This window comes from Salmo salar, chromosome ssa10, assembly GCF_905237065.1.
Source record: "Salmo salar chromosome ssa10, Ssal_v3.1, whole genome shotgun sequence".
Classification (NCBI taxonomy): Eukaryota; Metazoa; Chordata; class Actinopteri; order Salmoniformes; family Salmonidae; genus Salmo; species Salmo salar.
Genome location: NC_059451.1, coordinates 83,688,416 through 83,701,587, shown reverse-complemented (window position 1 = coordinate 83,701,587; position 13,172 = coordinate 83,688,416). Strand labels below are relative to the sequence as shown.

Here is a 13,172-nt window from a genome sequence, read left to right as displayed (position 1 = left end):
TGGGGAATTGTTAGATTTGTGTGTATTAGGTAGTTGTTGGGGAATTGTTAGATTTGTGTGTATCTGGTAGTTGTTGGGGAATTGTTAGATGTTACTGCACTGTTGGAACTAGAAGCACAAGCATTTTGCTACACTCGCATTAACATCTGCTAACCATGTGTGTGTGACCAATAAAATTTGATTTCTAGTGAATTTATACAAGCTGTTATCTCCTACCTATAAGGGCACAAGGCGAGACTCAGATGCAGACACGGGAGGCAGATGGTTTGAGTCTTTGATATTTATTAATAATCCAAAAGGGTAGGCAAGAGAATGGTTGTGGACAGTCAAAAGGTCAAAACCAGTTCAGCGTCCAGGAGGTACAGTGTGGCAGGCAGGCTCGATGTCAGGGCAGGCAGAATGGTCAGGCAGGCGGGTACAGAGTCCAGAAAACAGGCAAGGTCAAAACCGGGAGGACTAGCAAAGAGAATAGAAAAGGCAGGAGCACGGGAAAAATACATGGTTGACTTGGAACATACAAGACGAACTGGCACAGACAGACAGAAAACATAGGTTTAAATACCCAGGGGATAATGGGGAAGATGGGTGACACCTGGAGGGGGTGGAGACAAGCATAAGGACAGGAGAAACAGATCAGGGTTTGACACAACCATTCTGATAGATTGGAGACTGTCAGAAAACGCAGTTGTAACGTTAATAATTTGGTTGTTATTCCATTGGTTACCTCGAGGCAGATGCCTCAGGGGCAGAGTGGACCACACTCCTTGAATATGGCGTTTTTAAATGTTAGAGCAATCACAAGTAAAACCTTTCTCGTGAATGACCTCATAACTGAGCGCAAAGTTGATTGCATGTATCTCACTGAAACATGGCTGTCATCAGACTGTAGTGCTGCTCTTACTGAAGCCCCCCCTCCCCCCGGACTACATCTTTTCATACTCTTATCAGAAAAGGAAAAAAGGGTGGGGGGGACAGCCTCTATTTTTACTCATGTTCTCAGCTGTAAGGACTTTTCGTTTGGTGTATTTGGATCTTTTGAGCGTCATGCTATACTGTTTAAATGTGAGCCACCAGTGCTGGCCATAACCCTGTATAGGACACCAAAGCACTGCCCCACTTTCTTTACTGATTTATCTGAACTACTGTTTCTTGTTCCTGAGAACTATGATAAAATCAATATGTTGGACGATTTTAATATTCATGTTGACAAATAGACTGACTCCAAAGCCATTGAATTTACAGTATGCATTTTTTTAGCTCTATGGACTTTATCCAACATGTTACTGGGCCCACCCGGCCATTCTCTGGACCTGGTTATTACTAAGGGTCTTTCTATTGACATATCCTCTATTGTTGATGTTGCTTTATCTGATCATCACTGTGTATTTTTACTATCTTGTTGCCCATAGCACAGGGTAATACTGAACGCATTATTAAGAAACGCTATCTTACCTCTGAAGTGAACTTTCCTCCACATCTAAATATGATGAGTTTGCGGTATACTTCAGAGATAAGGCTGGGTATCAGTCAAACAAGACCCGATGAGAAGTCTGATATGTGCCCTAGCCTACCACGCAAAGGCACTATGGATTTATTTTCCCTGGTTGACACAAAAATGTTCAGGAAAGTGATATCACAACACAAGCTTTGAGAGAAAATGAGAGAAATAAGCTTTTTGTGCGTGAGACACATTTCTGGGATCTTTTACTTCATCTCATGAAACATGGGACCAACACTTTACATGTTGCATTTATATTTTTGTTCAGTATAGATATTGGTGACTGAGTTATTTTAGTTTATTGTTGGCGGAAGGTGTTATGGAATAAGTTATCTTGGTTAGGTTTTAGGAGCATAATTAGACACTACCATTACACACTTCCACATCTCATCACTAGGTGCAGCAGCAACCGAGTCCAGGTGCTGCGGCTTGATAAATCGACAGGTCGGAGCAATCAGGTGGATTGTGTGAGAGATGTGGCAAGAAGCCACTCAGCCTGCCTTTGTTTGTTTTGTATTACCTTTAATTTTTGGGATGCCTTTGTATATTTTTTCCTTTTTGGATATATTTCTGTTCCGTCATCATCTGAACAAATAATAATGACCTTGGACTGGCTGACCATGAGAGTCATGACTCAACTGGACCTAAGACAAGGTTGCTGTCTCCCAGGTACATGCATTCAACACCTGGTCACATACGTTTACTTCTCACATCTTCACACATCAAATCAGGCCACGGACCATGTAGCTATGTCTAAGACCTCTAGACATGATGAGAGCAGCAAAATCAGTAGGCTAGTTATTGGTTTTGTAACAACAGTAATAGTATTGAGAGCTGCACTTCACCCCCTGAGTGCCACCCATTATAGCTCTCCACCGGCTACATTGTTCCAACCGGGGCAGGATGTCGACGTGTTTGCCATCCCTCCATCCTGCTTAGTTCCAAGAGGAACAGGACGACAGAACACCAGTTGCCATGAAGCGCCATTCCTGTTGCATCCAGGCACCCAGCCAAGAGCACAGAGCAACAAAAAAAAGGAGATTCCTCGTTGCACCACTAGAGGTCATCGGTCCCTCAGGTGAGCGAGGTTCCTCGTCACCTAGGACATCCTTACAGGCTGGAGAAAAAATGTTCACGCATGCGCGGTCTCCCCACTAGTGATGGACTGTGGTAGCTTGGGAACAGTAGGCATCAGCCTGGTATCCTATTATGTGTTTGTACATTTTTGTCTTTTGGGAACTCGGCTCCATTACTAGAGGATTGTGCTGCGTCCTTTATTAGAGCCAGGGAACATGACGTATGTGTTCACGCGACTTCACAGTTCCTGAAGAAGGTGAAGGGGGCAGGTCCTGTCGGACTAGGCCCCGGACAGCTATCTGGTGTCTTAAGCCAACAGTGCTATTGTATCTCTCGCCTAATCCTTGTACCCTGAATTGGTTTCCTTCACAGGAAAACAATCAATAAGTAGCACATCACCACATGGCCATAGCAAACCGTCTCGGGGCTCGCCACACTTCAGAGTGGATGTTTTTCCCTCTCTCGGCTGTCACCCTGCATGGGCATAGCGTCAGGGGAATCAGAGGGAAGGGAGGCGTTATCACCTAGTGTGGAGCACACCTTTAGCCTTCTAGGATCAGCTAGGCTCGTACAATCTCCTAGCTAACTAGTTCTCCATCCACTTGGTTAACTGTCCTGCAATGTCATTTCCATTCTATCCTACAAGAGGAATTTGACTGCACTGATGACCCACAACCGATAGGGCGCGTTCACTCCCTTCATCTAATGGGCTGGTTCCAGACTGTTGGAGACAGCAGGCACTCTTCACTTTGCTGCTAGTAATGTGTGTGCTTCCTAAGGTAATGTCACTGTAACAGATCACCCTGCTCTGTTCCTCTGTGTTGGACTCATGCTAGACTGAGTGGCTTATATGATCCAGCGGTTACAGCCGCAGACCCCGGCACACATATATGTCAGAGTCAGCATGGGTTCTATTCCGGTCCACTGTCTTTTGTATGGATGTCTACCAGTGGAGGCTGCTGAGAGGACGGTTCATAATAATGGCTGCAATGGAGTAGAATGGAGTGAATGGTTTTCATACCATTCCATTTACTCCATTCCAGCCATTATAAGCCGTTCACCACTCAGCAGCCTCCCCTAATGTCTAGCCTCCCCACAGTGTGGGCATGACCGTATACATGGGTGTTGGAGCAATGTGACGAGGGAAGCCTCCCTCTCGTAGGTTGCTGTAAGGAGGGAGTGTGTTATACACACTAATCTCGGGCCCTATAGTCCCAATGCGCGCCCTGTCAGTTTTAGCGGCATCCAGTACAGTGACCAAGCAGACAGTCCCATACTGGAACTGTGCTTAAGACTATTTCACAGCCGCTGTTCGAGCCGCTGGAAAGCGTGAAAGAGTTTGTCATTTTAATTCCGCTTTACTAATCAAATCAGATTTATTTATATATCCCTTCTTACATCAGCTGATATCTCAAAGTGCTGTACAGAAACCCAGCCTAAAACCCCAAACAGCAAGCAATGCAGGTGTAAAAGTACTAATAGCTATTAAATCCACGACCTGGGTGATGAGCTGCAAGCACTGTCACATGCTGACTAGACCGGGAGCACGCATGTTGATGTTGTCCATCCACACCAGACACGATCAGGACACACAGATTGAAATATCAAACACGAACTCTGAACCAGCTATATTAATTTGGGGACAGGTCGAAACGCATGAAACATTCAAGGCAATTTAGCTAGCTAAGTCGATGTTGCTAGTTATACATTGGGTTGCTATTTTACCTGAAATGCACAAGGTCCTCTACTCCAACAATTAATCCACAGATGAGTTTCTAGTAATCTCTCCTCCTTCAGTCCTTCTTTGGACTTTATATGGCGGTTGGCAACCAACTTTAAGGTACATTACCACCACCAACTGGACTGTGGACCTCATTTCATCTTTCAATCACCCACGTGGGTACATACTCCTAAAAAACAATGAGGAGATGGAAGAGGCGGGACTTGCAGCGCATCAGGCATCAAAAATAGAACCAAGTTCTATTTTAGGTGTAGACCGTACAGTGAAATGCTTACTTAGAAGCCCTTAAACAACAATGCAGTTTTAAGAGAAATAAGTGTTGAAACCTCTTAAGGATCTGCCCTTTTTTTCTAAAATGACATACCCAAATCTAACTGCCTATAGCTCAAGCCCTGAAGCAAGGATATGCATATTCTTGATACCATTTGAAAGGAAACACTTTGAAGTTTGTGGAAATGTGAAAGGAATGTAGGAGAATATAACACATTAGATCTGGTAAAAGATAATACAAAGAAAAAAACAATTTCTTTTTTGTACCATCTTTGAAATACAAGACAAAGGCCGTAATGTATTATGGCCTAGCATGGTATTCTTTCACTGTAATAGCTACAGTAAATTGGACAGTGCAGTTAGATTAACAAGAATTTAAGCTTTCTGCCAATATCAGATATGTCTATATCCTGGGAAATGTTCTTGTTACTTACAACCTCATGCTAATCACATTAGCCTACGTTAGCTCAACCATCCCGTGGGGGACCCACCGATCCTGAAGAAGTATTTATTTACGAAAATAAAGTAAATATAAATCAAGAAATAAAACGTAAAAATACAAAAGAAGAAAATAGAAAAATAACAAATAATTAAAAAGAGCAACAATAAAATAACAGTAACAAGGTTATATACAGGGGGTACCAGTACAGAGTCAATGTGCGGGTGCACAGGTTAGTCGAGGTAATATGTGCATGTAGGTAGAAAGTGACTATGCATAGATAATAAACAGAGTAGCAGCAGTGTAAGGGGGGGGGCAGGCAATGCAAATAGTCTGGGTAGCCATTTGATTAGCTGTTCAGGAGTCTTATGGCTTGGGGGGTAGAAGCTGTTTAGAAGCCTTTTGGACCTAGACTTGGCTCTCCGGTTCTGCTTGCCATGCGATAGCAGAGAGAACAGTCTATGACTAGGGTGGCTGGAGTCTTTGGCAATATAAATGTTATTTTATTGTTTTACCATCGAGGACCACTTTGGAAACAAGCGTTTTAAATATTTCCAAGTGATAACCTCTGGGTCCACATTGTACATTTTGTTGTTTTTGTCTGTTACCCAAAATAAATTGAATTCATATTCCAATGTTATTAGTTATATTTTAATGAGTTAAAAACAACTATTGAAAACCTTTTGCTCCTGAATGTCATTTTAAGGTGCTGTGATTTAAAATCTTGCATTATTCAAATGATATTTAGTGCAATTGTACATAAGGGATTGTATGGAAAAGGAACAAAGAAAATGAATGTGCAGGTGAGTTTAAATGGTGACGTGCAACATTAATACCCTATTTGTCCAACCTTTGCTGCTATGCCTGCAGATGTGCATAATATGCTGTAACCATAATCAAAGTGTTTAATAACTCCAAATAACTATTTTTTATTTTTTAAACCTAGCTAGGTTGTTGTAATAAACTTAAAACATGCTTTTCATTTTTTTGCACTGCATGGATCACCGGTGCGATTGAATGCAGCATTGCTGTATGGCGCAATCAATGTCTTGTAGTTGAGTAGCCAGCCTAGGCTACTGCTCAAATGTTGCTGTACTAGGCTAACATGTTTATCCTTCGCATGGTGTTTTTTTGGGGGGGGGTTATTAATTGTCAAGCTTTAAAAACCGAAGCCAGACTGCAACATTTTAGTAGCCTAGCTAGGACTGTGGCATGTCTGTACACTTTCCCTCTGCTGCAGGCTGTAAACGGGAGTCATGAAAGCAGCACATTCGATTTTGAATTCACTGACGGGAGCGCATCAGGCTATGATTTCATGAAGTAAATGACTCAACTGTTGACAAATTGCTCATGTGCAGTGGTGGAAAAAGTTCCCAGTTGTCATTAACAGTAAAGATACCTTAATAGAAATGACTCAAGTAAAAGTGAGTCACCCAATTAAACCCTTCTCGAGTAAAAGTCTAAACTATTTGGTATTAAATATACTTAAGTATCAAAAGTATAAATAATCTCAAATTCCCCATTGTTAGGGTTTGACCAACTATTTGTTTGCATAACCTATATAATATAACAAAGAAGCTATGCTATAATATTAAGTTTATACTCTATATGATAAGAGCATACTGCTGTGTGAGAGGAAGTGGCTCATGGGATGGTGAGTCATATGGAAAGAATGCAGATGCTGTAAAACAGGGATATGGAAGAGCTTGTTAAAAGATAAGGGCAGGATATGGGTGAAATGTATATGCAGAGGGGTGTCGGGTTTTTACAGAACTGTGCATTGTGCAGTCACAAGATAAATCGACTGCCAAAGATAATAACTACGGCCGGCAACAGGAGGCGTCTCGAGGTTGGGACCAACCTGCACGCCAACGATAGGATGAGTAAGTTTAAACCACGCTCATCCTCCCTCTGACAGGCCAGCATTGAGTGGGAACTATCTCTGTCAGAGTATTTAATGAGAAGCAAAGGATGTGTAACTCAGTTCTCTGTTTGCCCTGCGTGGTGACACAGTGAGCCCATAATTACCATAAATGTGTTTGCATTAATTAAAGTACAAAGAAATCAGAAGTTACTGTGTTAACTGTTTTATTCCAATACCAGATTGAATTAACGCGACCCAACACCATTAAACAAACCAGACAGCACCATTTCCTTGTTTTATTAAAAGTATTTACGGATAGACAGGGGCACACTCCAACACTGACTTCTTTAAGAACGAAGCATGCAGTGATGCCAACTTAGCAATTTTGTTGCTAGATTTAGCAACTTTTCAGACTACCCTGGCAACTTTTTTTTTCAAACAGCACCTAGAAACAAATGTAGCTACATTTAAAAATGTATTTGGAACTTTTAGCAACTTTTGAAAAGTGACTCAAATGCTAAAATGCACGCATTTTCCCTCTAAATGACACAAAAACGATTTTCTCTGTCACACACTCAGTCACAACACACGTGGCTGGCTGCAAAAGTGCATTTGAGTGACGTCAGCAGCAGGCGCTCAGCTCGTGCACTAGCAGCAGCAATTTCAGCAAATTGCAAATCATTGTTGACTGACTGCAGTAGCCCGGGTTCGACGAGCCAAACCCAATGAATATAGTTGGTCACGAATGTTATAACTTGAACAGAACTTACACCATGTTTCAATCAAAATTGTACAGCCAGAAGTACAGAGAAGAGTGGGAGTCTGTACCTGAACAAATGTCAAATCATATTTTTGGCCGAGATGCCCAGTCAATTTGAGCAACTTTATTGTGTATTCTACGTAATGACGCACTTGTACGTTATCACGCAATGACATCCCAACGTCATTTAGCAACAAATCAACCTGCCTCTTGCAACTTACCCTGAAAATTAGTTGGCAACATTGGAAGCATGTGTTTAGTGAGTCTGCTAGATCAGAGTCAGTAGGGATGACCAGGAATATTCTCTTGATAAGTGTGTGAATTAAACTATTTTCCTGTCCTGCTAAGCATACAAAATGTAACGAGTACTTTTGGGTGTCAGGGAAAATGTATGGAGTAAAAAGTACATATGTTTTACTTAAGTACTTTACACCACTGCTCGCGTGTGTCTTATTGTCCTTTAGTAGTAATTTATACACGCGTGTGAATCCTTTATCTTATAACTTTTTGACAACCAAGATATCATTTTCTGTAGGCTGCAGCAATGACTCATTGGAACAGAAACTTGGCATGGACATTTAGCCTACAACACGTTCACGCTTTTGTACCCGTGGAAGATGCAGTTAATGCCATTAATGATGATATGATACAGCACACTGGCTGGCTCGTGTGTGGGTCTTGGGAGGGGTGTGTGTGCAGCACTGTGGCAGTACTTGCTGTGACTTGTAGAGCAGGGCATCATGGGCGTTATGGAAGCGGCCCAAAATCAATTGACAACGCAAATCATTGCACAGCTGATAGAAATGTCATTCGCCGGATTGACAGTGTGATGCGCAAAATAGTAGACATCATCTGGATATGTATGCAACAAGTTTATCATTCACCTTCTGCTACCATTTCTGCCAATCCGCCTACGCAGTTTGACGAATACGTTCGATAAATCCAAGGTATGTACCACACCGAACGCACTGCAACTGCCTCTGCAACGCCGCAAGGCAAAAGCAGCGTTTCATTGGAAATTAATGTAATTCTGGTGTATCAAAATGCCAAGACGCTGTCGGTGTTTTCGAAGCGTCAACATAGGTCCATTTTACGGAAGCGTTTAACCTTTGGATGAGTGGAGGTTAATATAATCGCGAGGGTTTCAGAGCTCTTCCACCAGAAGTATGGCTGCAACATGGGAATGGTTTAAGGCATCTCTGTTCAGCGGTACCCCCCATATTTCTTCATTGGTTTTCCGACTCCACACAACAGTGTCCTCACCAGCACATGCGTGTTTGGCGTCACCTCAGTAGACAATGGACCTGATCGGACAGCTCAGAGCTTCTGCTCTTTTCTGTCCATAAAAAAACATATAAATACTCCCATACATTTATGCCCATTGGTTGAAAGAAAGGGAAGTGATTATTGCACAAGCAAGCCCATAGGTTAATCAGCAAGCATGGTGGAATTGCCTTAGTGTGCCATGTTTATAGGCTGAAGTTAATAGGTGAATGACAATCCACACGCTTGCTAATGGTAAAGAACTACCTGCGCTGCTGATGAGGTAACATTGTAAACACTATCCTATGGATACCCGCTATGCCCGTTAGATAGAAAGCGATGTGAATTATCTTGTGTTTACTAGATGATTTTAAGTGACAAGCCATTCAGACCAGCCTTCCTGATTGAACCTTGTGAACAACATACAATATGTTGTTTTGACCACGCCCCTAAAGTAGGTGTTACCCCAGAAATGAGTGATCTCACTCATATTATCATAGAACCTGGGTTACGTAACCTTGCATTTTTCTCTTTTAGCAGGTCAAATGATAGAAATGCACAAATGAAACTTCGTTTTTTTCCAACTAGAGCAAGAAAGAGAGATAGCCTACAGTGAAGTGTGATGATTTGGGATGTTTATTTTATTTGGCTGAACATAACCATCTCCACTCATCCAACACAGCATCTCTTCTATATCTTCCATTTTAAAAGATACATATGAATATAGTATGTATTCCAAAATCAAGTTAATCATTAATCCTTGTGTTTTAACATTTGTAAAATCTTAAAATAATTTATAATTTGATCTTAGTAGGTTTGTAATGTGCGTGAAGCGTACAATGTAACACTCATGATGTGAAAGTATGTAAACCACTGTGGAAATATTAAAAAAAAATATATAGCAAATTAAAAACTTGCATAGTATGTGCCACACACAAAGTCCAAAGTTACCCAGTATTTCAAGAAATCTCAGACACCTAAGCTGAAGCTGCAAAGCTACATTAAAACAATGAACAACGCACCTAGTTTCTCTTCAGTACCTGGCCCCTGCCTTTATTATCTAACATGACTTATAAAGCAAAGCAGGTTCAGAATTAAAACCTGAGTTTCTGCATCAGCTGAGACTGCACCAACCAGATGCTAACAACACTTCCTACCTTAATATGGCGGTCTATTTAAGCTGACCAGGTTCTGCTCACACATCCTCTGCTGCCGTTTGCTGCTACTGGTAGTATACATTTGTTTTTCTTGCTACACACCACCACCCCAACCTCCACCACCACCCCAACCTCCACCACCACCCCAACCTCCACCACCACCAAAACCTCCACCACCCCAACCTCCACCACCACCCCAACCTCCACCACCACCCCAACCTCCACCACCACCAAAACCTCCACCACCCCAACCTCCACCACCACCAAAACCTCCACCACCACCAAAACCTCCACCACCCCAACCTCCACCACCACCCAACCTCCACCACCACCCCAACCTCCACCACCACCCCAACCTCCACCACCACCAAAACCTCCACCACCCCAACCTCCACCACCACCAAAACCTCCACCACCACCCCAACCTCCACCACCACCAAAACCTCCACCACCCCAACCTCCACCACCCCAACCTCCACCACCACCAAAACCCCAACCTCCACCACCACCCCAACCTCCACCACCACCAAAACCTCCACCACCCCAACCTCCACCACCACCCCAACCTCCACCACCACCAAAACCTCCACCACCCCAACCTCCACCACCCCAACCTCCACCTGTTTGGTTCTGTTTTCCTTCCTGCAGGTGGATTGGTATAGTAAACAGTGCTCACTGCGTGTAGTTATTTTGTTATGTATTGACGCTTTGCTCTGACAGTGAGCTACCCTGACGGAGCAGAGCCTATTGCCAAGACGTATTGTATTGTTCATATTCTCTAATAAATGGTTAAACGAATACCTGGGGTTTCCTTTCTGAACTGTATTTATGCCTGGAGAGGGAGTCCTCCAGAGGGAGATACTGAGAGAGCATCTCAGACTGGCTGGCTCCAGGGTTTAGGCTCACAGGCCAAACAGATGTCTTTATATCCTCCTGTCTGCCCTCGTTATGGCAGCTGACTCTAATGAGCCCCCTAGTCCAGACCACCACTTGAAGGGCAACAGGACACTCACTCTCCCACAGGGGCTTCATAGCTTCTGTAGGAGTCAAAAGGAGATGTTTGATTGTCAGATGCCAGGTTGTTCCAGTAACTGGCAGAAATGTTCTATATTATTAGTGATTTATTCTTGATTAGATCATTCTTACCTGCTGCCCTAGAGCTTGCATAGAGTTAAACTCGATTTGTTCCCTCTTGATTCTGACCCAGTCAGGCTCATCTGGGATCATAAAGGCTAGAATCATCTTCACCAGGATCAGGACATGCTGACAAACACATTTTAGTCATTTAGCAGATGCTCTTATCCAGAGCAACTTAAAGGAGCAATTAGGGTTACGTGCCTTGCTCAAGGGCACATTGGTAGATTTTTCACCTAGTCCACTCGGGGATTCAGACCAGCAACCTGTCGGTTACTGGCTCAATGCTCTTAACCACTAGGCTACCTGCTACCCTCACCTATGTTGGTTGGGCAGATGATGACACTGTAACATTCTGTAAGTAAGACAATTGTTATGAACCATGTACTGTTATGAACAAGATACTGTACCTCCACCAGGAAGGCTCCCCAAACCTAATTCCCCTCCCTCATTCTGTACCTCGACCAGGATAGCGACGAGTATGATGTTCTTGCCGCTGATCCCTCCCTCCAGACAGAACTCCTGGACGCGAGGGGACAGCAGTAGCAGCCAGCAGTTAGACATGACTGAGACAAAGCCCAGAACCTCAAACGCTGTCTGAAACATACACAGGCATACAATAATATGGTTACAGGCACATACAAGGACAGGAGCAAATACATGCAAATGTACACAGGGACATAGATGGGCACTGATTAGGAAATATATTTAACCACTACACGTTGCTCACATCTATTTATTTTCCAGATTTAGCTTCATAACACATTTCTGTCTGCATTAAAAATGCCCTCTCTGTTTGTTCAAATTCTCACATTCCCTCGCCCAAAACCCTCCTGACCTGCCACACCCCCATATTGGACACTGGTGCAGAGAATGGCTTGCGGAACAGTTTGCAGATCTTGTAGGCATCCCCTCGAATCTCTGTGATGTTGTTGAGGAGCAGGAGGACGGCGGTGAGCGGGTACACACAGGAGAACAGACTCAAATACCCAAACTGCAGCAGCAATTCAATGTACTCCGCAAACAGGCCCTGAAACGTAGCAACAGACGCAATAACACCAAAACAAATATACACCAAACATACAGTACATTTTCAAATACACCCAACCCCGATTCTACCCCCTAAGGCACAGATGCAAAGAAACCAAGGCAGACGAGCACAACGAAGAGAAATAGAGAAAAACAAAACTTACACATTTTACATGGACTTACTGGAAAAGGGGGAAGGCTTCTCTGGGCTCTGAGTTTGTCCATCTCTAGGTTGTCTTCTTGCTCTTTCTTATGGGCAGCACTAAGGAAGCGGTCGACTATAAACGGCACCACCACCTCTGTACACTGGTTCATCAGCTGGTTCCCAATTAGCATAGAGGCAAGCCTCTGTACAAAAATCGATAGTAAACAAACATAAATAGTTACATACTGTATACGCACATATACACACACTGTCTGGGATCAATTACTACAGCCAGTGCACAGAGAGAACGTGATCTGTTCTGTTGTAGACCTCAAGAAAACAATCTATTTGAGATCCATCTACCCTTTAAAATGAGGTATTTCCACATTGTAAACTTTTCCTCTGGCCATAGACAAACAGTGCTGCCCAGCTGAAATCTCTTACCTTGCGTAGCAGTGGTAGGTCCTGTTTGTAAAAGGCAATGTGGAAGAGCACAGCAAAGTTGTTGAAGAAAGTAAACTGAAAATGAGAAAGGGAAAGGGAGATGTTGGCTTCAATTAATATCTCTGGAGGCATGAATACAGATCCTGTATCTGATTTGCCTCCCACATCTGCTTATAAAGAAACAGCTGATACTATCTGCACAGTACTCTTATCTGTAGCTCTGCACCATTTTTTTTTTTACATTTGTCATTTACCAGAAGCTCCTATCCAGAGCAACTTACAGGCTAAATGCCTTGCTCAAGGGCACAACAGATGTAGCACTTAGTCGGCTCTGGGATTCGATCCAGCTAC

The 13,172-nt window shown here is 43.1% G+C and overlaps 1 protein-coding gene across 3 annotated transcripts in view; it reads right to left on the bottom strand.

The window, feature by feature from the left end:
- Nucleotides 1-426: 426 nt before the first annotated feature.
- The window catches only part of LOC106560923 (anoctamin-10), a 31,366-nt gene continuing 18,620 nt past the window's right edge, over nucleotides 427-13,172 (bottom strand). For 2 of the 3 annotated variants that reach the window (XM_045688142.1, XM_045688143.1), the window contains exons 8-13: nucleotides 12,822-12,896; nucleotides 12,416-12,580; nucleotides 12,042-12,233; nucleotides 11,663-11,800; nucleotides 11,216-11,332; nucleotides 10,660-11,106 (exon numbers count right to left, since the gene is read on the bottom strand). In XM_045688142.1, the coding sequence (XP_045544098.1) occupies nucleotides 11,098-11,106; nucleotides 11,216-11,332; nucleotides 11,663-11,800; nucleotides 12,042-12,233; nucleotides 12,416-12,580; nucleotides 12,822-12,896 (696 nt within the window). In that variant the 3' untranslated portion in view covers nucleotides 10,660-11,097. Of the gene's footprint in view, nucleotides 457-10,659; nucleotides 11,107-11,215; nucleotides 11,333-11,662; nucleotides 11,801-12,041; nucleotides 12,234-12,415; nucleotides 12,581-12,821; nucleotides 12,897-13,172 lie in introns of those variants that run through there. The other variant, XM_045688144.1, reaches the window with a different exon arrangement.